Source organism: Panthera onca, chromosome F1 (assembly GCF_046562875.1).
Source record: "Panthera onca isolate mPanOnc1 chromosome F1, mPanOnc1 haplotype 2, whole genome shotgun sequence".
NCBI lineage: Eukaryota > Metazoa > Chordata > Mammalia > Carnivora > Felidae > Panthera > Panthera onca.
In genome coordinates this window covers 43,661,969-43,687,642 of record NC_138355.1, presented here as the reverse complement: position 1 = coordinate 43,687,642, position 25,674 = coordinate 43,661,969, and the positions used below count along the sequence as shown (strand labels likewise).

Below are 25,674 nucleotides of genomic sequence, written 5' to 3'. Positions count from 1 at the left end.
TGCCTAAAATTTAACAGATATTGTGGTAGATGCAGTTAACATAATGGCAAATAAGATGGGTAAAGTCCCTGCCCTTCCAGAGTTTAAAGTCTGGTTAAGGAAGATAGTCAATAAAATGAGAAATTCATAGGACTACATGACAAGTGCTATGACAGGAAGCCATCAATACCAAGGGAAAACACAGAAGTACCTATGGGGCAAAATACAGAATGGTAAGCTATGGGGAGGCTCCCTGGAGGTAATGATGTTGAACCTGAGACCTGAAAAAGGGGTAGGCAAAGAGAGACAATAAGGATGAGAGAAGCAGAAGGAGATGTATTAAGAAGAGAACATGACATGATCCAGGAAATGAAATATAGCTGAAGTACAGAATTCAAAGCTGGGAATGGCAAGAAGAGACACTGGAAAACAGGGCACTGGCAAACACTGAAGCATTTTAAGGAAAGTATAAAATGTTTAGCTGTTCTTGGCTGAAGTACAGGAAATGATTGGGAAAGGCAAAAGTAGAAGCAGGGAAGCTATTCAGCAAATTATTTCTGTTACTCAGGTGAGAGATAATGACAAAGCAGACTGATTTGGATTACAAGGGGTAGAATCCTCAGGATATGGTGACTGTAAGCTCATGAGAGCACCATGTCTGTTTTGTTCCCTATTACATCCTCAGTGTTAATAAGCATCCAGCCATAGTAAGTGCTAGATAAACACTGCTGAACAAATGAATCAGGAAAATAAGGAGTTACATGGGGCGCCTGGATGGCTCAGTCGGTTAAGTGTCTGACTTCAACTCAGGTCATGATCTCTCGGTTCGTGAGTTTGAGCCCTGCATAGGGCTGGGCTCTGTGCTGACAACTCAGAGCCTAGAGCCTGCTTCAGATTCTGTCTCTCCCTCTCTCTCTGCCCCTTCCCTGCTTGTACTCTGTCTCTCAAAAATAAATAAATGTTAAAACACACACACACACACACACACACACGTTAGGAAAATAAGGAGTCACAGATGTTACTCAGGTTTCACATAACTGGATAGAGAGAGGTACCATTTACTAAGATAGGAAACACAGGAAGTGTAGCAGTTGAGTTTGAGGTACCTGTGAGCCATCCAATGACAGATAATGAGAATATAGACAGATATCAGTTACAAAGCTCAAGAGAAAAACAGATCCTGCTGGAAATGTAAAATAATGGCAGCCTCACTGCCTCAATTAAAGCTATCGTTGATAACTGGCACATTTACAGAATACTGTGTGATATCATTCCAATAATCTCTTTAAACTTCCCAGGGATGGGGCGCCTGGGTGGCTCAGTAGGTTGAGTGTCCGACTTCGGCTCAGGTCATGATCTCACGGTTTGTGAGTTCAAGCCCCGCATCAGGCTCTATGCTGACAGCTCAGAGCCTGGAGCCTGCTTCAGATTCCGTGTCTCCTTCTCTCTCTGCCCCTCCCCCGCTCACGCTTTGTCTCACTCTGTTTCTCAAAAATAAATAAATGTAAAAAAAATTTTTTAAATAAATAAAATAAACTTCCCAGGGTTATTAAATAATGGTTTTAATATCAAAAGTATAAAAAAATTAATATCCATTCTTGTTCTTTAAGCCATTAGCAAATCCAGGGGCTCTTGGGTGGCTCAGTCGGTTGAGCGTCTGACTTAGGCTCAGGTCATGATCTCGCGGTTTGCGAGTTTGAGCCCTGTGTTGGGCTGTGTGCTGACAGCTCAGAGCCTGGAGCCTGCTTCAGAGTCTGTGTCTCCTCCTCTCTGCCCCTCCCCTACTCATGCTTTGTCTCTCTGTCTCAATAATAAATAAACGTTAAAAAAATTTTGCTTAAACTATTAGCAAATCTTTAATTTCTGGACCAAGGTGGTGGTAATTCAAGCTTCTGCTTTATAAAAATCCACTAATTTGGACATTTATGGTTTATGCATACTTTTCTATATGTCTATAAAATGTTGCAATATAAAAAGGTTTTTAAAAACCTTAACAAACCAGAAACAAGAAAATTCCTTAAATTGATCAAAAGAAACTACTGAAAACAAAGTAAACATAGTTTAATGAAGAAATACTAAAAGCAGTCTCATTAAAGAAAAAAAACAGAGGCGCCTGGGTGGCTCAGTTGGTTAAGTCTCTGACTTCGGCTCAGGTCATGATCTCAAGGTTCGTGGGTTTGAGCCCCGTGTCAGGCTCTGTGGTAACAACTCAGAGCCTAGAGCCTGCTTCAGATTCTGTGTCTCCCTCTCTCTTTCTCTCTCTCTCTGTCTCTCTCTGTCCCTTCCTGCTCACACTCTGTCTCTCTTTCTCTCAAAAACAAATTAACATTAAAAAATTAAAAAAGAAAAAAAACCAAAGATACCTTCTATCATTGTTATACTTCAATACTTTTGACGTTCTGGTCTAAAAATGAAGACCAGAAAAGAAAGGTTTAAACCTTAGGGTCTTTGCAACAAATGATGCTGGAACAACTGGATATTCACATGCAAAAGAGTGAAGTTGGACCCCTACCTCACACCATATGAAAGGTTACCTCAAAATGGATCAAAGACCCAAATTAAGAGCTAAAACTATAAAACTTTTTTTTTTTCAAGATTTTATTTTGGGGGTGCCTGGGTGGCGCAGTCAGTTAAGTGGCTGACTCTTCAGCTCAGGTCATGATCTCGGTTCATGAGATTGAGCTTCACATGAGGCTCAGGCTGACAGCACAGAGCTTACTTGGGATTCTCCCTTCGTCTCTCTCTGCCCCTCTCTCACTTGAGCATGCTCTCTCTCAAAATAAATGAACTTAAAAAAAAAAAAACTAAAAAAAAAAAGATTTTATTTTTAAGTAATCTCTGCATTCAACATGGAACTTGATGTTGATTCAACATGGTATTTTGTAGGATTTCCCATTATTGGAATTTATCTGATGTTTTTCTCTTGGAAGACTAGGTATATGGGCAACTGACATTAAAAAATTTATTTATTTATAAGATTTTATTTTTAAGTAATCTCTACACCCAATGTGGTGCTCAAATGTACAAGAATCAAGAATGGCACACTCCACTGACTGAGCTAGTCAGGCACTGCTAAACCTATGAAACTTCTTAAAAAATTTTTTTATGTTTATTTAATTTTGAGAGAGACAGAGCACAAGTGGGGTTGGGGCAGAGAGAGGGAGGCACAAAATCCAAAGCAGGCTCCAAAACCCACAAACTGCAAGATCATTACCTGAGCTGAAGTCAGACACTTAACCAACTGAGCCACCCAGGCTCCCCAAAGTATGAAACTCTTAAAAGAAAATACAGACGTAAATTTTTGTGACCTCAATCAAGCAATGGTTTCTTAGATATGACACTAAGAGCAAAAGCAACAAAGAATTGATAAACTGGACATCTTCAAATGTTAGCTTCTACGCCTCGTAGAAAAAAGGAAAAAGACAAAAGTCATCATTGTTAATCAATGCTAATATCTAACTGGAAAATGCATAACTTAATAAAACTGGTAAATAAATAGTTCAGTAAGAAAATCAAATAAATGATACTATTTTTTTTATTTTTTATTAAAAAAAATTTTTATAATGTTTATTTATTTTTGAGACAGAGAGAGACAGAGCATGAACGGGGGAGGGCCAGAGAGACAGGGAGACACAGAATCCGAAGCAGGCTCCAGGCTCTGCGCTGTCAGCAGAGAGCCCGACGCAGGGCTCGAACTCATGGACCGTGAGATCATGACCTGAGCTGAAGTCAGATGCTTAACCAAATGAGCCACCCAGGCGCCCCTTAAAAAATAGTTTTCCTGGGGCACCTGGGTGGCTCAGTCAGTTAAGCGACTCTTGATTTTGGCTCAGGTCATGATCTCATGGTAGTAAGATCAAGCCCTGTATCAGGCTCTGCAATGAGTGTGGAGCCTGCCTAGGATTCTCTCTCTCCCTCTCCCTCTCTCTCTGCCTCCACCCCGCTCACACGTCTCTCTTTCTCTCCCTCTCTCTCTCAAAACAAACAAATAAACATTAAAAAAAAATAGCTTTTCTAATCCAGGTACAAACTGGTGAGAAAATACAATAAGTTAAATACCATCTAGAACATCAATAAAAAGATGATACTTAGGGCACCTGGGTGGCACTCTCTCTCAAAAATAAACATTAAAAAAAATTTTTTTTTTAAAGATGATGTCTCAGTGGGTTAAGCATCTGACTCTTGGTTTTGGTTCAGGTCATGATCTGATGGTTTGTGGGACTGAGCCCCACATCAGGCTCTGCACTGACAGTACAGAGCCTGCTTGGGATTCTCTCTCCTTCACTTTCTGCCCCTCCCCACTGCATGCACACAGTCGGTCTCTCTCTCTCTCAAAATAAATAAATAAACATTTTTTAAAAAAACGATACTTTTGACAAAGGTACCACAGTTATGTAAGATGTTGATACTAGGGGAAGCTGGGTGAAGGGTATACAAGAACTTCCTGAACTATCTTTGCAACTTTCTTAGAAATCTAAAAATTTATTAAAAAAGAAAGATAACATGAAAACAAAACACAAAAAGTTAAGAACATGAAAAAGAAGTCATAGATTCATAGATTGAAAGAAAAGATTTACAATACCGATCTGACCAAGGATTTGTAACCAGAAAATATCAAGAATACCTACAAATCTACAAATCAATAATAAAAAGACCAAAAAATATTTTTAACTGTAAAATATTTGAATCAGACACCTCTCTCTCTCTCTCCAAATGACAAATAAGTACATGAGAAGGTGTTTAACATCATTAGTCATCCCAAATTAAAACCGCAATGAGAGCAATATACAAACACTAGAATGGCTAATATTAAAAAGACACAACAACAAAAAAGACTGACAATATCAAAAATTAAGAAGGAGGTGGAGCAAACAGAACTCTCATTCATGGATAGTGCTAGTGTAAAATGGTATAACCACATTGGAAGACTGGAAGTTGTTAATAAAGTTAAAATTCCATATACTTTACAACCCAGCAATTTCATCTGTTGGTATCTACCCAAAAGAAAGGAAAACATATATCTACAAAAAGACTCATACAGTAGAACAATATTTATAGCAGCTTTATTCATAATAGAAGGAAGAGGAGGAAGAGAAAGAGAAAGGAAGAAGGAAAGAAAGAACCCAAAAGTCAATCAATATCAAGATAAACAAATTGTGAAATATTCACAAAATGGAGTACTGCTCAGTCGTAAGAAGAATGAACTACTGATACACAAAAAATGGATAAACTTCAAAAACATGTTCAAGAAACCAAACACAAAGAAGCACATATTACATATTCCACTTTAAGAAGAGCCAAACTAACCTAGAATGATAGGAATCATAATAATGATTGCTCTGGGAAGAGTTCAAACGGGAACTTTTCAAGGGTGATGAAAATGTCCTATTTCTTGACTTGGGTGACAGTTACATGGTCGTATACATTGCCAAAAACCATCAATCTGTACATTTTGTTAAGTTTATTTATTTCCTTTGAGAGACAGAGAATTCTAAGCAGGCTCCACACTGCCAGCATGAAGCCCAATGTGGGGCTCAAACTCACAAACCACAAGGTCACGACCTGAGCCACAATCCAGAGCTGAACTCTTAACCGACTGAGCCACCCAGGTGCCCCACAAACTACATTTTTAAGATCTATGCGTTTTGCTAAATGTGAAATATACCTCAATTTTTAAAAACAAGAAAATGAGGTAAGTTCATCTGAAATTTTTCGATAGATGGCCAGGGAGTGCTTTGTTGCAAAGGTAACATCTGAGTAAATATCTGTAGGAAGTGAAAAAGCAAGCCATGTGGCTATCTGATGAAGCCACATTCTAGGCACAAGGCACAGATGCAAGCCCCTTCAGCAGGAACAGCAACTGGAGTTTTTCAGAAACAAGAAGGAGGCCAATGTGGCTGGAGTGGAATGAAAAAGAAGAAAAATGAGTTCATACAGATCACATGGGGATCAGATCAAATAGTGATGGGGATCAGATCATATAGTGCCTGGCGGGTCGCAACAAGGTCTCATTAAAGATTTTGGTCTTCATCTCAAGACTAATGGAAAAATCACCTAAGTGTCTATTGAGAATCAGGCACTGTGCTCAGACAGCTTACATAAAGCTGATGTAAAATGCAAAGCTGGGACTAGAACCCAGGTATATCTTAACCATAATCTTAACCATTTTGCTACACCAACTCAACATAATAATAATAATCAATCTTTACTGAGTGCTATTAATGTATTTGATCTTAAAAGCTTTCTATCAGATCTTACCAATCATATATTGTAATACAAATGGGTTACAAGATGACACAAAGATCTTCTGAAAGTTTGTATTGTCATTAAAAAATGTTTTACAACCAATACAAATTTTAAATCGGTAAAATTATATTTAATTTATATGGCTCCTTCTGTAGACTTCCTAAATTTAGAAATAATAATTTTGGCATATAAAACACCATTGCCAGAGAGCTTGCTATAGTGACTTCATAAAATAGCCCTTTCCTTGATCTTCCTATTGAATCATTTTCAACTATATTTTAATTTTAGTCTGCACTGTTCAACACCAGTGAAGTTCTGTTTTGCATGCACATATAAAATATTTTGCTTTTCAATTTAATTTGCTCCAGTTTTCCCACACTGTTTCCAACTAGAGAGAAGATAGATGTGTCATAATTATCATCATGATCAAGATCATCAGTACTGATATGTCTGCTATCATTAGGTGTTCCTAAATAAGCCATAACTAATTTTGCTCATTTCTTGATTGTTACTTCTTGGTCTATTTATTTTTTAAATACTGATTTTCTTTTCTTATTTTTTTTTTAAAGATTTTATTTTTAAGTAATCTCTACACCCAACATGGAGCTTGAACTCACACCCCAAGATCGAGAGTCACATGCTCCACCAACTGAGCCAGCCAGACACTCCTATTTCTTATTTATGGATCTTAATGCTAACAATTAACCGAAGTCTGATTTTTAATAGATTTTATCATGATATGTTAAAGAGAATACAATGAATTTTTATACCAAACTATCATGTCTTCCAAGTTTACCAAGTGTGCTATATACAAATGTCATTTTCTGCACATGCCATGCCATGAAAGAGGTAGGGAAGCAATGTATCATCTCACAAAATAGACATAGAATTCTGACAATGTAAAAATCAAAGGGGCAATAGAAGGCAAAAAAGAAATCCCCTCCTCAACTCAAAATGGTATGCACCTAAGAGGCCTTTTAAAAATAAACAAAAGGTCTAGGGGTGCCTGGCTGGCTCAATCAGTGGTGACTCTTGATGTTGGGGTCATGAGTTCAAGCCCCATGTTGGGCGTAGAGCCTACTTTTAAAAAAATAAACAAAAGGTCTAAATGGAGATCAGAAAAGCAGCATAACCTAGGTAGAAAACTTGAAGCTTCTGAGTCACACAGACCTGGATTCAATGAGACCTAGGTGAGAGCAAATTACCTTCTCTGATTCTACTTCCTTATTATTAAATGGAATAATACCACCTATGTGGTAGAGTTGTTGATGTAAAAATAATTTATTATTTTTTTAAATTTTTTTAACGTTTATTTACTTTTGAGACAGAGAGAGAGCATGAATGGGGGAGGGGCAGAGAGAGAGGGAGACACAGAATCCGAAGCAGGCTCCAGGCTCTGAGCCATCAGCCCAGAGCCCGACGCAGGGCTCGAACTCACGGACCGCGAGATCGTGACCTGAGCTGAAGTCGGACGCTTAACTGACTGAGCCACCCAGGCGCCCCTAAAAATAATTCAAAAAGCAAAATGCATAATGCAACACTTGGTACGTGGACACTCAAGTAAACAGTGTTTGCTGTAATTATGACATGCTGTGAGTTCTACCATATAAAATATTTGTAAAAATCAACATAGCCTGGGAAAGAACAAAGAAAAATGAAAATAGTTGATATATTAGGGCAATATTTGTACTAACGAATTGTTTTTTTCCTTTACGTAATTTTGCTTTAATGCTATGATGCTACTTAGCAATAAGTACAGACATGAATAAATTAAATGTAAAATGTGAATAATTATAGCATGAGGTTTCTACTATATTGAAGTCTGCAAAAGAGAAATAATAAGTTGTCATCCCAAAGTAATGTTGCAAACAACCACATTTTCACAGATAAAAAAGAGTATCAGCAGAAACTGGATCATTCATTTTATAAATAAAACATTTCATTATATTTTATTTCTCCCATGCTTATGTAATTCTTTTAGCTTCTTTCTAGGCCTCGGATTATCTCATTTGTAAAGTGACAGAGGTGGATCAGATGTTGTCCTCTAATGTTCTTTTTGCTACCAAGTCCTCGAATTTGATAATCCTGTAACAAAACAAAAACATAATGGCTAGTCCTGCAACTCTGCTCTCAAGTGGCCTGGTAACAGTCTTTTACCCTAGAGTCAGTCCCCAGAGCTGGAGCCATTGCTGACTCTTCAGCCCAAAGGGAGCTGGAGAGTTTGAAAATCCACAGGACAGATAGCAAATTATTATTGACTTGGAATTGATCTTAAATTAAATTAAAAGGATGGTCATGTTCATTAGATTAGAGAAAGCTAATAAGGACTGAATTACACAAAGCTGAGGGCAAAGATTTGATAATCTAAAAATATACAAAGGCGGGGTGCCTGGATGACTCAGTTAGCTAAGCAATTTCAGTCATGATCTCACGGTTTGTGAGTTTAAGCCCCATGTTGGGCTCTGCGCTGACAGTAAGGAGTCTGCTCAGGATTCTCTCTCCCTCCCTCTCTCTCTGCCCCTCCCCAATTTGTGCTCTCTGCTCTCGTGCTCTCTCTCTCAAAATAAATAAATAAACTTAAAAAAAAACCCTCAAAAACTAGACATTTATAAATAAATAAATATTAAAAAATAAAAACATACAAAGGCAAATTATCGATAATGATCAATACCCTTTTTCCACTTTTACTATGAACAGGATAATGGGAAATGGATTCAATGCTAAATGGGAGCAATATGAACCAGATCATATCTTTAAAACTATGAGTTTCCCAACAGCTGCAGAATCCCTAAGGGCAGGGACTATGCCATCTTTGTATCTCAGCATCTACTATAGGATCTGGCATCTAGAAAGACACAATAAGTAATTGGCCAAAAACAATTAATAAAGGATCATGCAAATTTTTAAAGATCTAAACCACAGAAGTGCAGTATAGGCAAAACAGGAATTTTCTCTTCTCTTGATATTAAAAATAAATAAGATAAGAGCCTTCTTAATAATAACTTAGATACTGAGCAGAAACAGAAACACAAAAGTCATTATATTTCTAAGTTATTTCCCTATGAAAACCTTTGAGCCTTGATCTTGTCATAGACTGACTTATAGCACAGAAAGAACTGAAATAAGGCAAATCAGAGTCTACTCTCAGCTGAAAACTGATAGCAATCAAAAATATGTTTCTTATTTTAAATATCTACTAAGAACTTAAGAGTTCTAGCAGTAGGGGTGCCTGGGCAGTTCAGTTTGTTGAGCGCCTAGCTCTTGATACAGGCTCAGGTCATGATCTCATGGTTCATGGGTTCGGGTCCCATGTCACAGGCTCTGCACTGACAGTGCAAAGGCTGCTTGGGATCTCTTCTCTCTCTCCCTCTCTCTCTCTGCCCCTGCTCCTCTCTCTCAAAATAAATAAACTTAAAAAAAAAAAAAAGAAAAAAGGAGTTCTAGCAGTAAAATTCTCCTCATACTAGCCCAGTACGGCACTTGGTGAGACACGAATGGAAGGGCCTTCCCACTTGGGCCCATGTGCTGCAGGAGCTCCCCACCAGGTGAAACGTTTCTCAACAGTTAGAATACAGCTCAGTCATCCTTCAAATCATTTTCCATTACCTCTGGTGATTTATAATGAAGTGAGTCATTCTTTTGACCTCATTTTTCTTGCTATTTACTGTCAAAGAAAAACAATCTAAACATGGGGAGGAAAATCAATACAAGAGGAGTGACCATAAAACACTGAAGCTGTGTCCAAAAGACCCAAACACAATCCACCTTGGCACTTTACAGTCATCTCTCATAGCTAAGCCAATTGATTTAAAAAAGAAATAAATGAATTAATATAGCTAATAAAAATAAGAAACCTGGCAAAAATGTTGCAGAGAAGCAGAAAGAAAGTAAACCTGCTTCCATGAAATGTTCATACAAATAAAACACAGTTCATAAAACCATACACCCTACTGTGAAATTCACCTTCAATTAGAAGGGCAAATCTCTCCTCTGCCTCAAAGAGCACAACACAAAGTCAGCCAACCCAATCTCCATATAAATGTTCCAAATGTCACTTCCATTTTTTAAGATAAGCACATCATTTGCCTACCGTTGACTGCCCCAAACATGCACTTCAAATAGACACTCTTCTCTTCCTATCTTCTCCCTTATAAGGCCAGGTGTCTATAAAGAAAGTCTCTCTTCTTGTGTAGCCAATTTACTCTCTTTATTTTTTAAAATTTTCTTTGGAGGCTTTCAGGCTTTCTCTTATAATGAAAGCCAAGGGCTGGTGGTTATCTTAGGGGACAGGAAACCACATTATGAACTGGAACTTTTTTTAATGTTTTATTTATTTTTGAGAGAGAGAGACAGAGAAAGAAAGAGCATGTGAGAATATGAGAGGGGCAGAGAGAGAGGGAGACAAGAGGATCCCAAGCGAGCCCTGCACTGACAGCAGAGAGCCGGATGCGGGGCTTGAACTCATGAACTGGAAGATCATGACCTGGGCCGAAGTAGGACACTTATCTAATGGAGCCACCCAGGTGCTCCATGAAAGTGAACACTATTTCAAAACAAGAGGAACTTCAGTTGAGAGTTAATGAAATGGATATGAAAAGGTAATAGAGAAAGCTTACTCCATTGTGATCATCACTGACAAATATTGACACATGAAGGGTACTAATCTAAATGGGCTAAGTACCACATCAAGCCTTCCAACAGTCAATATACTATAACCTATATTAACCATTTTATTCACAATGCTCACAATTTACATTATTTGATCACTGGTATCCCAATTAGAGGGTCAGCACAAGACAATGTGATGATAATTAAAAGAATGAATGAATTCCTAAAATTCAGGTGTAGTCAAGACTGGCTGGAAACATCAAAATTCTATTAGGCCACCAATGCCATTAAACCACAACGAGAGAGATAACTAGATATTATATGCCCCCTGAAAGTAATATACACCACCAGCCATGATGTACTTTTACCAAAAAATTTAAAACTGAATCAGATCAAATGTCTAGATCTGATTACCAATTTATAGAAAATACAGGAGACAAACGAACATGTTAACACTACAAGTATACTGTCAGCAAAATCCAGATTGTGGGAAACTATAGTACAAACAATCCTGTTTTTCAACAAATAAGATGCAGAGGAAAAAAGTGAGGAGGAAACTATAGATTAAGAGGGTCTTAAGGTACATATGAACCAATGCAGACCTTATGTGAATCCTAATTTAAATAAAACTGTAAAAAAAAAAAATCTATGAACCATCGGGGAAATTTAAACACTATTGAATATTTTATAATTTTAAGGAGTAAGTGTTCAATTTTTAGGTGTGATAAAGAGATTGTGATTGTTTTTATTATATTCCCATTTTTTAGATATACATATTGAAATATTGACAAACAAAAGTATGTTATATCTGAGGCTGGATGTAAAATAATCCAGTATATTGGGGATAAGGAGAAAAGGACCTATAAATGAAATAAGATTGGCCATGAGTTGATGTTTTTAACTTTGGTTTTTTCATTTTGTTTTTGCTTTTGTTTTTTGAGTCAGGGAGAGGGGCCGAGAGAGGGAGAAAGAATCCCAAGCAGGCCATGGAGTCCGATGCGGGGCTCGAACCCACAAAACATGAGATCATGACCTGAGCTGAAAGCAAGAGACAGATGCTTAACCAACTGAACCACTCAGATGCCCCGAGTTGATAAGTTTTGGGAATTCATTTATACTATTCTCTTTACCTTTATATTTTATATTTTGAAATAATCTATAATAAAAAAGGTTTTTTTTAATGTTTATTTATTTTTGAGAGAGACAGAGACACAGCATGAGCAGGGGAGGGGCAGAGAGTGAGGGAGACACAGATTCCAAAGCAGGCTCCAAGCTGTCAGCACAGAGCCTAACATGGGGTTTGAACTCACAAACCATGAGACCATGACCTGGGCTGAAGTCATACGCTTTACTGAGCCACCCGGTTGCCCCAATTAAAAAGCTCTCTAAAAAATAAAAAGAAAGTGGGTCATTAGACCAAAAATTCACATGTAACAGCCAAGTTGTATACTATATATATCACAGATGGATATTCAGAGCATGGCAATATAAAATGCCTTCCCAAAATTGCATTTAAGTATAATTCCAAAAGATTGCCAGAGTATGACAATGTTTAAGATACTAGGTACAAAATCTTTTCTAAATTTTTACACAAATCCATCCCATAACTACAATGTACTACAATATTCATTAGAAGCCACATGCAGATCAATTTTCAATATTAAGAACTAAGGATTCAGTTTTCCAATTAAATTGACTCACGAAATGAATATAAACTCATCATTGCCTGATAAAACTTCAAGCCCCCCAAATTTACTCAAACTGTTTACAATCTAAAATCTAAGATTTAAGGGGTGCCTGGCTAGCTCAGTTGATATAGCGAGCAACTCCTGATCTCCAGATTGTGAGTTTGAGCCCCACAATGGGTGCAGAGATTACTTAAAAAATAGATATATACACAATGGAATATTACTAAGCAATCAAAAAGAATGAAATCTTGCCATTTGCAACAATGTGGATGGAACTAGAATGTATTGTGGTAAGAGAAAATAAGTCAGAGAAAAATAAATATCACATGATTTCACTCATGTGGAATTTAAGAAACAAAACAGATGAACATAGGGGAAGGGAAGGAAAAATAAGATAAATACAGAGAGGGAGACAAATCATAAGAGACTCTAAAATATAGAGAACAGGGGCTCCTAGGTGGCTCAGTCAGTTAAGTGTCAAACTTTGGGTGAGGTCATGATCTCATGGTCTGTGAGTTTGAGCCCCGCATCAGGCTCTGTGCTGACAGCTCAGAGCCTGGATCCTGCTTCAGATTCTGTGTCTCCCTCTCTCTCTTTCTCTCTGTCTCTCCCTGCCCCTCCCCCATTCGCACTCTATGTCTCTCCCAAAAATAAATAAACATTAAAAAAATTTTTTTTAATAAAAAATATAATACAGAGAACAAACTGAGGGTTGCTGGAGGGGTATTGGGTCAGGGGATGGGCTAAATGGGTGATGGGCATTAAGGAGGACACTTGTTGGTATGAACACTGGGTGTTATATGTAAGTGATGACTCACTAAATTCTACTCCTGAAACCATTATTACACTATATGTTAAAAAACTAACTTGGATTTAAATTTTTAAAAAAATAGAATTTTTAAAACAATAAAAATAAAATAAATAAAATCTAAGATTTAAAAAACAAGTTTTTACATTACATTTCAGGGGCGTCTGGGTGGCTCAGACAGTAAAGTGTCTGGCTCTTGATTTTGGCTCAGGTCATGATCTCACCATGGTGAGACGGAGCCCCAGGTCAGGCTCATACAGGGTGTGAATACAGCCTGCTTAAGATTCTCTCTCCTTCTCTCTCTGCCCCTCTCTCACTATACACACCCGCTCTCTTTCACTCTCAATAAATAAATAAATAATGCTTCAAAAGCGGGGGAGGGGGGAATCCCCAACACATCCCCTGCCCCAAGTTAACGAACTTAGTTAGCAATCCAAACGAGGTTTCAATTCCTTGCCCTATATAAAATTCTGGGTCAAGATCGCTAATCTGGATTTATTATTACTCTGTTAAAACATAAAGATATATTAAAGGTCTCAAACTTCCACTTTTCACCATCTTTAAGTAGAAGTGTATGAATCCACAAGCATAGATGAAAATAATCACAAATACGGATGAATAAAATACCCAAAACCCAGAATGCTAAAATAGAAAATCACTAGGTAGCCAATTTCCTATTATAAATGATAATAGGAACCAGCTATCCTGGAGAGCATTCCCCAAATTCTAGTTCATTTCTAAAAATGTATCAATTGCTAAGTAACAAGTAACAAGAAGTACAGAGTCAAGCACCGAGTAGAGATTCAACAAATGAATGTGAAAGAATAAATGGCAAAAGAAATTGTTTATTGGTACTAACCTCCCTACTACTGCTCCCCTAAGGCTGCCAGTGCTAATGAGTGGGAAATGGGCCAAACCAGAACTGGGAAATAAAATAATCTCAACTAGCTAATCAGCTCTTCAGTAATAGGAATATAACCTTTGGGGTCCAGTATCACATTTAATATTCTAAAATATTCTTAACTCATAAATAATGAAACCATTTTCATTATTTTGAACTAGCCAAAAGCTAGCTTTTTAGGAGTCTTCTCACATATTTTGGGTCCTAATTCACAGAATCATATTGATGGCAAATCTAGTTTTTTACTTCCAAAAATCAACAGAAAGATTAACTTAAGTTATCCTTAATATGAAAAAACCTCATATAATCTCCACAAAAGCCCTCAAAAACATCCTTCTATTGAAACTGTTCTTTAACGGTTATATATGACCAAATCCAACAGTTTTTGCTTTTGTTTTTTTGTTGTTGTTGTTGTTTTGTTTTGTTTTGGTCTTCTTCTTAATTTCCTTTCACATTATTCACCATCCATTCCTTGAAACTACTCAATATCACTGTGCTTTCTTGGTTCTCCTCTGTATTAGTTTCCTATTGCTGGTGTAACAAATTACTACAAATTTAGTAGCTTAGGGGCACCTGAGTGTCTCTGCTGGTTAAGCATCCAACTTCAAGTCATGATCTCATGACTGGTGGGTTCAAGCCCTTTGTGGGGCTCTGTGCTGACAGCTCAGAGCCTGGAGCCTGCTTTGGATTCTGTGTCTCCTTCTCTCTCTGCCCCTCCCCCACGCATGCTCTGTCTCTCTCTGTCTCTCAAAAATGAACAAACGTTAAAAAAATATTTTTTTAATTTAGTAGCTTAAAACAGTACATATTTATTATCTTACAGACCTGCAGATCAGAAGTCTGAACTCGGTCTCACTGGGCTAAAATCAAGTTTTCAGCAGGGCTAACTCCTTCTTGAGACTCTGAGGGGAGGCTCCATTTCCTTGCCTTTTTCAGAGGCTGCCTGCATTCCTTGGCTCACAGCCCCTTCCTCAAATCACTCCAGTCTCTTGCTTCTATCATCGCATCTACTACTGACTCTGATCTCCTGCCTGCCTCCCTCCTAGAAAGACCCTTGTGATTATATTGGACTCACCTGGATAATCCAAGATAATCTTCCCATTTCAAGACCCTAAACTTAATCACATCTACAAAGTCCCTTTGCCATACAAGGTAACATATTTACAGGTTATGGGGATTAGGATATAGACATCTTTGAGGGGACATTAGTCAGCCTACCACACACTCCTATGGCTCTAATTGGAACTCTGCATCCTCTGCCTACCACCTAATTGTGTTTTTTGTTCTTCTCTTTTATATTTTCTCCTCTTGTCTTCCACACTCACTGCTTCGACTCTCACCTTTATGCTAATATCCAACTCTCTCATTTTAAATATGAGGAGACTGGACCCTATACAGGGAGGTGATGACTAGTCTTGAATCACGGATACAGTATTTCTACTTGGATGTTCTCAGAGCTCCTTGGTCCACAACCGTACTAACTCCTATATCCATCTGAATAACAAAATTCTTTCAGACTCACAGGCTAGAACTGTATTATTCTTTCCTTTCTCATCTCCATCCTCTCTGCTGGTTCTTTCTTTCTTTTTAAGTTTATTTATTTATTTTGGAGGGGGAAGGGGCAGAGAGAGAGAGAGAGAGAGAGAAAGAGAGAATCCAAGCAGGTTTCGTGCTATCAGCGCAGAGCCCGACATGGGACTTGAACTCACGAACTCTGAGACCATGACCTGAACCAAAACCAAGAGTCGGATGCTTAACCAACTGACCCACCCAGGTGCTCCTCAGCTGGTTCTTTCATCTGTGTCCTTCCATTCATTCTGAAATCCAAATGCAGCTTCATATTCCTTAATGCTGCTTTGGTTGGGTTAACTCCCCTGCTCAAACCCACAAAAGTCTTCTGCTAAGGACTCCATCAAGCATTCTTGGTCTGGTGTTTGATACTCAAAGTCCTCTAGGATGTTATCCTCACCCCTTCCCTAACTCTCCAAATGCATCCATTTGGACCCTGCTGTGTCCCCTCTGCCTGCACACCAGATTTACTCCTATTTCTCTGCCCACACTGCTGCACCATCATGGACTGCCTTCCTTTGTCCCTCCACTTAGGAGTGCATCTTTGCCTGTTATCATAGAAATTATCACTCTAAAACTAATTGTTTATTTATTTATCTATCTATCTATCTATCTATCTCCAAACCAGGCTCTGAGTTCCTTGAGGGCAGAAACTATACCTATCTATCAACAAACATACACTTTAGCACACAGACAATCTGCTATTAGGTATTCAATATTAGCTACAAATTAACAATCTAATAAAATCTCTCACAAGGAAGATAATACAGTAAACCATATCCAAATGATGATATATTATTCAAACATCAAAAACTTTACTTTCAAAGAATATTTAATGATACAGGAAAACAATTACAAGGAAAATTAAGTGAAAAAACCAGGAGACAACGTATGATACCAACTTTGTAAAGAGGTTCTTACACACATACATATAAACTCAATATAATGTTAAAAAAGAAATCTGAAAGGAATATACTAAAATGTTAATAGTATATTAACTATTGGAGATATATATTGGAGATATACTCCAAGTAGCCTGATTTTAAATCACTTTCAATTTTTTTTATAATTTCATTTCCTAAATTTTTTTAAGAATGAGAGGCAATTTAGTCCAGTAAGAGGCAACATATAGTTAAGAACACGGACTCTACAGTCAGACTGCCTGGGCTCAAATAAATTCTAGCTCTGCCATTTACTATCTCAGACTGGGCAGTGTCTCAGTTTCCCCATCTCTGTAAAATCCAGACAATAATACTAATAATAATACCTTACTCATGAGCTGTTTTAAGTATTACACACAAGTTCATATATTAAAAGAACTTGGAAGAGTCCTTGGCTCAGAGTAAATACCACATAAATGGGCGTTACAATAACTACTACTAACTACTACAGCTCCTGTTACTACTATTATTACTACAGTCATTAAAACTGACTAATCACTACGTAACTATTAGAAAGAGCTTAAATAAAAAGATAATACCAAGTACAGGAAGGATGAAGCAACTGGAACTCATACATTGCTAGTTGGAATGCAAAACGGTAAAGCCACTTAAGAAGTCTGGCAGTTTCTTTTAAAGTTCATTGCCACATGACTCAGTTATCCCACTGCTAGGAATTTAACCAAAGTGAAATGAAACATATCCACACAAAAATGTGAATGCAAATGCTTCTAGCAGTTTTACTCATTATTACCCCAAACTGGAAATAATCCAAATGTCCTTCAACTGGTGAATGGATACACAAACTATAGTACTTCCATATATATGCTGGACTACCACTCAGCAGTAAAGACCACTGGGCTACTGACACATGCAACAAAATGGATGGATGTCAATGCGTTCTAGCAAATGAAAGCAGCCAGATTCAAAAGGCTTCATGCTGTAGGATTCATCTATATGGCACTGCGGTTATGGGAACAGAACATGGATGAATGACTGCCATGGGCTGGGGGTGGGAGGAGGAGTTGGCTACGAGGAGCACAAAGAAATCTTGGGGATAACAATAATCCTCTATATCTTGACTGCGGCGGTGGTTACACAACTGCATGTATTTGTCACAATTCACAGAACTCTACATGTAAAAAAGGTGAATTATACTGTATATACTGTATATACCCTTTAATTTAAAAAAATACTTAAAAATAAAAATAAGCAAGCAATGACCTAATTTTAATTTACCAACGAAACTTGTCCAACCTTCTACCTTTAGCAGAATTATGCTTAAACTACACACACTGACAGCTTACCTATTTAAAAATACCCACAGAGAAGACTCTATAAGCCCAAATGATAGCATACAGCTACTCTACAAGATGGATTTTAAGATCGGGGCAACAAAAACTTGGCTAGGAAATGAATAAAAGTCACTTACATCTGTACTCAAACCAAACCAAAACAAAACAACATGGAAAAATACCCCACCATAAAAATAAGCCTATTTTTCAAATCTGGCTCTGAGGTCCACTATGGCATGGAAACTTGGGACTAATACTCATAAGGCAAGGGGCCAGGTGCCCAACATAGCCTGATGCATCATATCAACCAATCTGAAGAGTAAATGACTCAGGATGACTATTCTAGATCCACAATAATGAAGCAGCCAATAAGATTTCCTTAATCCCATATTGCCTTGGGTCCTGACACTAAGCAAAATTCAATATATAGGGTAAGGCAAAGTCATTTCACAGATGGAACTATAAGTGAAATAAGTAATAAACCTGGAATAAAAGAGAAACGGTTAAAGGGTGCTGGGTGACTCAGTCAGTTAAGTGTCCAACTTCACCTCGGGTCATGATCTCATAGTTCACGAGTTCGAGCCCCATGTCAGGCCCTGTGCTGACAGCTCAGAGCCTGGAGTCTGCTTTGGATTCTATGTCTCCTTCTCTCTTTGCCCCTCTCCCCCTTGTGCTCTGTCTCTCAAAAATAAATGTAAAAAAAAAAAAAAAGAGAGAGAGAGAGAGAGAGAGAGAGAGAGAGAGAGAGAGAAAGGTTAAGAATACAAGTTTTAGGGACACCTGACTGGGTCAGTCCATACAGCACGTGACCCTTGATCCCGAGGTCATGGGTTCAAGCCCCACATTGGGCATAGAGATTATTTTATTTATTTTTTGTTTTTTGTTTAAGTTTATTTATTTGAGAGAGAGAGGGGGAGAGCACGTGGGATAGGAGGAGAGAGTGAGAGAGAGAATCCCAAGCAGGCACTGTCAGTAAAAAGCCCAACGTGTGGCTCAACCTCATGAACTGTGAGATGGTGACCTGAGCTGAAATCAAGTGTCAGACACTTACCTGACTGAGCCACCCAGGCACCCCTTATTTTATTTTCTTTCAAAGTTTATTTATTTATTTTGAGAAAGAGAGAGCTCAAGCAAGGGAGGGGCAGAAAGAGGGAGAAAATCCCAAGCAGGCTTCACATGGTCTGTGCAGAGTCCGATGCAGAGCTCAAACCCACGAACTGTGAGATCATGACCTAAGCCAAAGTCGGACACTTGACTGAGCCACCAAGGCGCCCCGAGATTACTTTAAAACACACACACACACACAGACACACACACACGTTTTATTTCACCATACCTATTGGCACACATACATACTATTTTATACTGAATTGAACACATTATCATCTTAGTCTTCTGCTTAACCCTGTCTCACTCTGAATATAAATTGTTCTGCCTTTCCTCCTTCCCTTCTCATCTGTTTCTATCTCCACCTTTCTTCCCGAGAAGTAGATATTTTTAATCTCCCTGAAGCTACAGGTCAGATTGGGGCAGCTCTAGAATAACAGAAAACACTAGGAGTTGAATTCCAGTCTGGGATGACTCTGAGGGTCCAAACTCGGACTCTGAGACCATTACAAAACCAACCTGAGTTTCTGAGTCAAGTATAGACTCATTCTGGTCTCTATGTGGACTGACATTAGCATCCACTACACCCAACACAGATATAAGTCCCAATAACTATATTTTGAAGAAATAAGCAGGCATTCATTCTAACAAATCCCAGAAAATCTTTCTGAAAACAAGCACCTGTCTCTTACAGCAGCCCAACAAGATGGCAGATACAGTTTTAAGAGCTTATATCTAGACTTAGAGCACCCAAGATCATAACACTAAGGATACAAAGATAGGTGATAATAATCAACCTTGCAAAATAAATAAATAAAAATAAATTTCAAGAAGTACCACTGCGCACAAAATTATTAACCCACACTTCATGCCCTATAATGTATATAAATAAATGAAATGGGAATTCCTCTGGGAGCAAAGAAATGCTTTCAAGGGTTATCTGATCAGATTAAAGCCTTTTTCATTGGTCGCCCTGGGATACTAAGAACATATACAATTTATTCACCCAAGCTTAGTTAGTCTGTATCAGTCCCCAAGACTTTCATAAGAGAAGGTCTAACCTTTGAGCTATTTCTTACCTCAGTCTATTTCAAGTATTATTAATAGGCCCCCTGGAGCTTATCATTGACTCAAGCACCTCGTGGCCTCAGCAAAGGCTGCCAAGAAAGAAAGGTCTCTAAGTCAAAAGTAGCATCAAGGCACCACAACCTGAAGTGTAAATCACCTACTTGTGACCTTGTGGGGAAAGGAGAAAAGTCAACCACCAGTATCATCTGGGGGTTTCTTCCAACATGCCAAGATGGTAATTCACAGTTGGTCAAGAGGCCATGGCCAAACAAAAGGGAGAAAGAAAGCAATTATCCTGATAATTCATATCGTGCATATATAACAGGTGGATATTTTAAATAATTCGGATAATTGTACCACTCTCCATTTCACAGAAGGACAGAGTCACAGAGTCACAGAGTCAGTTGTTCAGCTACTGGCAGCTCCAGTCTCACATTTTGAATATAACCTTTTATACCTTAAGAGTTCTTCAGATCATGGAGAAACATACTGTCACTCTATGGAAACTAACTTGAGAAAGAGTTCCTGAGCCAATAAAGGCCCCTTGTCTTGGTTCAAACAAAGAGATTGTTTCTCAACATAAGATTTATTTGGCCTCAAATCTTCGAGCAGTTTAATCTTTAGCTGAATTTGTCTATTATTGAGTAAACCTATACAAGTCAACTCATTGCCAGCCCTATAAACAGGGAGGAATGCCAATATTACATATGCAGGTGTTTTAAAAAACAGAACCAAGCACGACTCAGAGCTGTCATCTCCTTCCTCTCCTATTTCAAAGGATTACTGAATGTGAAGAGCATACTAAGTGAGAGAAGTTGTACTTCACAATCTGGGATGGTGGTTAAGATAGAAGAAAAGGCACCAACAAGGTCAGCCTCAGGAGAAGGGAATAGAAAAGTGGTCACCTTGTATGAGAAGGAGACCTACCAGAGTGACGTCAAAGTAGGTGCTTTTCTTGGGGCATTATTAAAATGTGTATGGTAAGGACCAGGTTCAGAGAGCAGAGTCATCTTAGAAGAAACAGGGCTACTGCGTTACACTAAGAAAAATACTTTGATAGAATCATGATTCAATAAAGGAACACAGGGACCAGAAAACTGGATTCTATTTCTCTATCATCTATAAACCCATGAAATGGTTCCTTCCAGAATCTAGATCTCAACCTCTTAAATAAAAATTCACCTTCTCAAAGAGTTCGGAAACTTAAAATAATGAATATGGTCCCCTTAGCATATATCTTATTTATACTCAGCTTCTTATTAGGTGATATATAAAGCTCTGGAATTTAAGTCTGAAAAATCCATGCCTGAGGGTAACTTCTCTCCTTCCTAATCTTGCACAAGTAACAATTTTCTGAGCTTCAGATTCCTCATCTGTAAAATGGGAATTACAACACTACTTGCCACACCTACTTCAAGAATCACTGCTGAGATTCATATAGGGGAGAGACATATGAAAGAATTTTTAAACAGCAAAGGACCACACAAATGTTGGTTGCTACCTTAGGTGGGGCACTGTGATAGCAGGAAAATAAAACAGATACAAATAGGATGAAAAGAGGATTCCTCCATCTGAGAGAGAAGGGTTGCAAACACAGTGAGGAATAATTTTAAGCTATTGGCTGATACATTCAGTGAAGTGGTAGGACCCAAAACGGAATTATTATTTAGAAGTGGGTTCTCATGCCAACACGTTGACTTTGCACACACAGCAGAAAAAGAGAAATAAGAAAGACTAAGAGTGGGTGTCCAGCTCTCAGCTCACCAAAGTAACTGATGAAGTTCCATTTGGGGAGGGAGAGTGGAGTTAGTTCTGACAGTCAGTATATATTGAACGTTACTGCATAAGTAAGAAAATTGTTGCGTAAGGTGAGAGAAGTAAAAGTGTCATTACTAAGCACAGCATTGTTAAGTTATCCGCAATCCATGTACTATAGCTATAGATAGGGCAAATGATTTCTATAGAAAGCTTTAAGCAAAAAGAAAGGAAAAAGGCTATTCCACAAGTATCAAACAAACATAAGTGATTCAGTAGGTTGGTTCTCCATAGGAAGCTCTTAGGGAGGTAATGCTCCTAAGAAGACGCCTACGACAATGAGGTCAGGGGTGTTCTAGGAGCCTGTAGGAGACACAAACTGTTTCTGAATCATTACAAACCAGCAAAACAAGAGGTGTGGTTCCAGAAGATCTGCTTGCCTCAACCCAGTACAGGGCTTTGCTCTCTGAGTGATCGAAGATATTCTATCATAGGGTCACACAAACGGAAAACTGAATTTTCTGAGAAGGCATCAGACAAATGACGTTGACTATGCTTATACGAGTGCCGCGGTGTCCAGGCACACCAACCAGACCGAGTGAAGAAGACTAATCTATAGGGATAACACCGGAGACCAAATCATCAGTAACCATGACAACTCAAGTAGGTGGAGGGAAATACAAACACTGACCAGGCAGCTGGGTGACACTATTCCTTCAGGTAGAGACCCCGGAGTCTGAAAAAGACTTGATTAGTGGAGGAAGCTGGCCAAGAATGAAACCGACTAGCCCCAAAGGACCATGCGGGAGGGCTCGGCGGTGACACTAACACTCTCTCCATGGGCAGCCCGCAGGGGTCACAGGTTCATCGGTAGGAGACTGGACGCCCATAAAGCCGAAAAAGGAGTTACCTGGTGCAGGGCTGTCAAACCGTCCACGTTGACCGTGTTGATGTCTGCACCTCTTGCCAGAAGCTTTTTCACCTCGTCGGTGTCCCCGCTAGAGCAAGCGGCCAGGAAGACAGCACCGTCCTCGAAGCGGACTCTTGGGCTCCCGCGACGAGTCTGCGCCTGCCGCCCGGTGCCTCGTCGCTCCGCGGGTTCCTGCTCTGTCAGCGAGCCCCGCCAGCGCCGAAGCTGCTCAGCCCGCCGCATTCGCGCCGACTCCGCCCGCTTCCCGCCTAGGTGCTCCAATTCTGCCATTGCTCCGGCCTCAGCAGCCGCTGCTGAAACTACCACCACTGGATTGCTATTGCTGCCCCAGTTGCCGCTGCCGCTTCCCTCAGAGCGCTTCAGCCGGGAGCAGAAGGCGGAGACCCCCGCACCGCCATCTTTACTCCTCCCGCCACTAGCACCGCCCGCACGCTCCCTCGGCTTCAACACGCAGGCGCTGCCCACGCCTCGGGTCATCACGGGACTTGTAGTTAGAGACGGGCCCTGAGGGCAGGCCATGGCCTTGAGGGAACTACAAATCCCTGGATGCAACATTGAAGAGGCGATGACCGCCTCTCCCTGCTTAGCCGCGGGACCCAGAGGGGTCACCTTTGCCCTAAAGCTGGAATTGTTTCCCGGACCGGCGTCAGCCTCTTTGGGCATTTTGGGAATTGTAGTTTATTCTTGTAGTGACTGCCGCCTAATCTTGGGTCCCTAATTATCACATCAGTCCTTTGAAGTGCAAAAGAGGCAGTAATTATTCCTATTTTCTGTTGGGGAAAACTAGACATAAAGTACCCGAAAGACTCAAATCTATGCCGTGGTTCTAAATTTAGAGTTTTATTTACATTATAACGTATAATACGTATTAATCACAGTAAACCTAAAGGTGCAGGGGGAGGAGGAGCATGGATACATATACAGTGGTACATATTATACATCAATTCCTTGAATGAGACACTTAAATTTTAGGCCCTAAAAAGATCCAGGAAAGGATGCATCCCAGGATAGCGGAAAGAATATAAGCTTTCAATTCAAATTGAATTGACTTCTCTAAACAAGTTACTTGATTGCTCTGAGCCTGTTTCCTTATTTGTAAAGTGGGAATAGTAACACCTCACAGAATAGTCCTGTGGATCAAATAATACATTCAAGGATACCTAGTAATATACTTGGCACATTTATGCTCACAATAAATATTAACTTCCCTTCTTTCTCCCTCCTCCTCTTCTACCCTTATCCTGGGTCTTAAATTCTTTTTTTTTTTTTTTTTTTTTTATTTTTTTTTAAAAATTTTTTTTTCAACGTTTTTTATTTATTTTTTGGGACAGAGAGAGACAGAGCATGAATGGGGGAGGGTCAGAAAGAGAGGGAGACACAGAATCGGAAACAGGCTCCAGGCTCCGAGCCATCAGCCCAGAGCCCGACGCGGGGCTCGAACTCACGGACCGCGAGATCGTGACCTGGCTGAAGTCAGATGCTTAACCGACTGCGCCACCCAGGCGCCCCCCTGGGTCTTAAATTCTTAAGAGACAGAGTGGATACCTTGTCTTTCATGATTTCTAACCCCACCCCCCGCAAAGTTACAAAACGACAACTATGAGGCATACTAAATTCCCAAGGCTGCAAACAGGACATTTTCATATTCACAGTAAACTTGGTTATAAAACCTGTAAGCCTGTTTTAATACCTATACCAGGGCTAAGGCCATGGACAAAATATAATTAAATGTGGTGTCCATAATGAAAGAGAACATATACAATTATTAGGTTCTGTATGTTTTCAAATAGTCTTCTGTATATATAAAATTTTTCATTAAAAATTATTACAAGTGATTAGGTCATTGTAAAGGGAAACTTTATTATATTCCATTGTGAACATTTGTGGTTGCCTCAACTTCCCCTGAGATGAATTGAGAATTAAATGAACAATGACGTGCAAATGCAAAATATTATGTTTTAGAATACCATGTGTATGCTTTAATTAGATATTCTTTAATTAGGCTTTAATTAGATATTCTTGAATACTTTATAAATATTGTCCTACTACGGCATCTTTGTGAATGGTGAATAACAATATGCATTAAATTGTCAAGGGGCGTCTGGGTGGCTCAATCAGTTAAGTGCCTGACTCTTGATCTAGGCTCACGTCATGAAATCATGATTTGTAAGATCAGCCCCTCTGTGCTGAGCATGGAGCCTGCTTGGGGTTCTCTCTCTCCCTCTCCCTCTCCCTCTCTGTCCCTCCCCCACTTGCTCTCGTGTGCATGTGCTCTCTCTCTCAAAATAAACTGTAATAAATAAATAAAGGGGTGCCTGGGTGGCTCAGTCGGTTAAGCATCTGACTTCGGCTCAGGTCATGATCTCACCATTCATGAGTTTGAGCCCCACATCAATCTCTGCACACATGCAAAGCCTGCTTGGGATCCTCTCTGTCCCCCTCTCTCTTTTTCTGCCCCTCCCCCACTTGTGTGCATGTTCTCTCTCTCTCTCTGTCTCTCAGGATAAATAAATAAACTTTTAAAAAAAGGGTGCCTGGGTGGCTCACTGGGCTCTGTGCTGACAGCTTGGAACCTGGAACCTGCTCGGGATTCTGTGTCTCCCTCTCTCTCTGCCCCTCCCCCACTTGCTCTCGCTCTCTCTCTCTCTCTCTCTCTCTCAAAAATAAACATTAAAAAAATTAAACAAAAAATAAAAATAAAATAGTTAAGATGTAATCATTTATACTTTATATAGCCTTGTTTTCCTTACTACTGTGCAATAATATACACTCACTGTAGAA

The 25,674-nt window shown here is 39.2% G+C and overlaps 1 protein-coding gene across 7 annotated transcripts in view; it reads right to left on the bottom strand.

Moving 5' to 3' along the window:
• The window catches only part of PPP1R12B (protein phosphatase 1 regulatory subunit 12B), a 212,078-nt gene extending 188,693 nt beyond the window's left edge, over nt 1-23,385 (bottom strand). For 4 of the 7 annotated variants that reach the window (XM_060644089.3, XM_060644087.3, XM_060644088.3 and 1 more), the window contains exon 1: nt 22,873-23,332. In XM_060644089.3, the coding sequence (XP_060500072.3) occupies nt 22,873-23,163 (291 nt within the window). In that variant the 5' untranslated portion in view covers nt 23,164-23,332. Of the gene's footprint in view, nt 1-22,872 lie in introns of all 7 variants that reach the window. The other 3 variants (XM_060644095.3, XM_060644094.3, XM_060644092.3) reach the window with 3 other exon arrangements.
• Between the last annotated feature and the right edge of the window lie 2,289 nt (nt 23,386-25,674).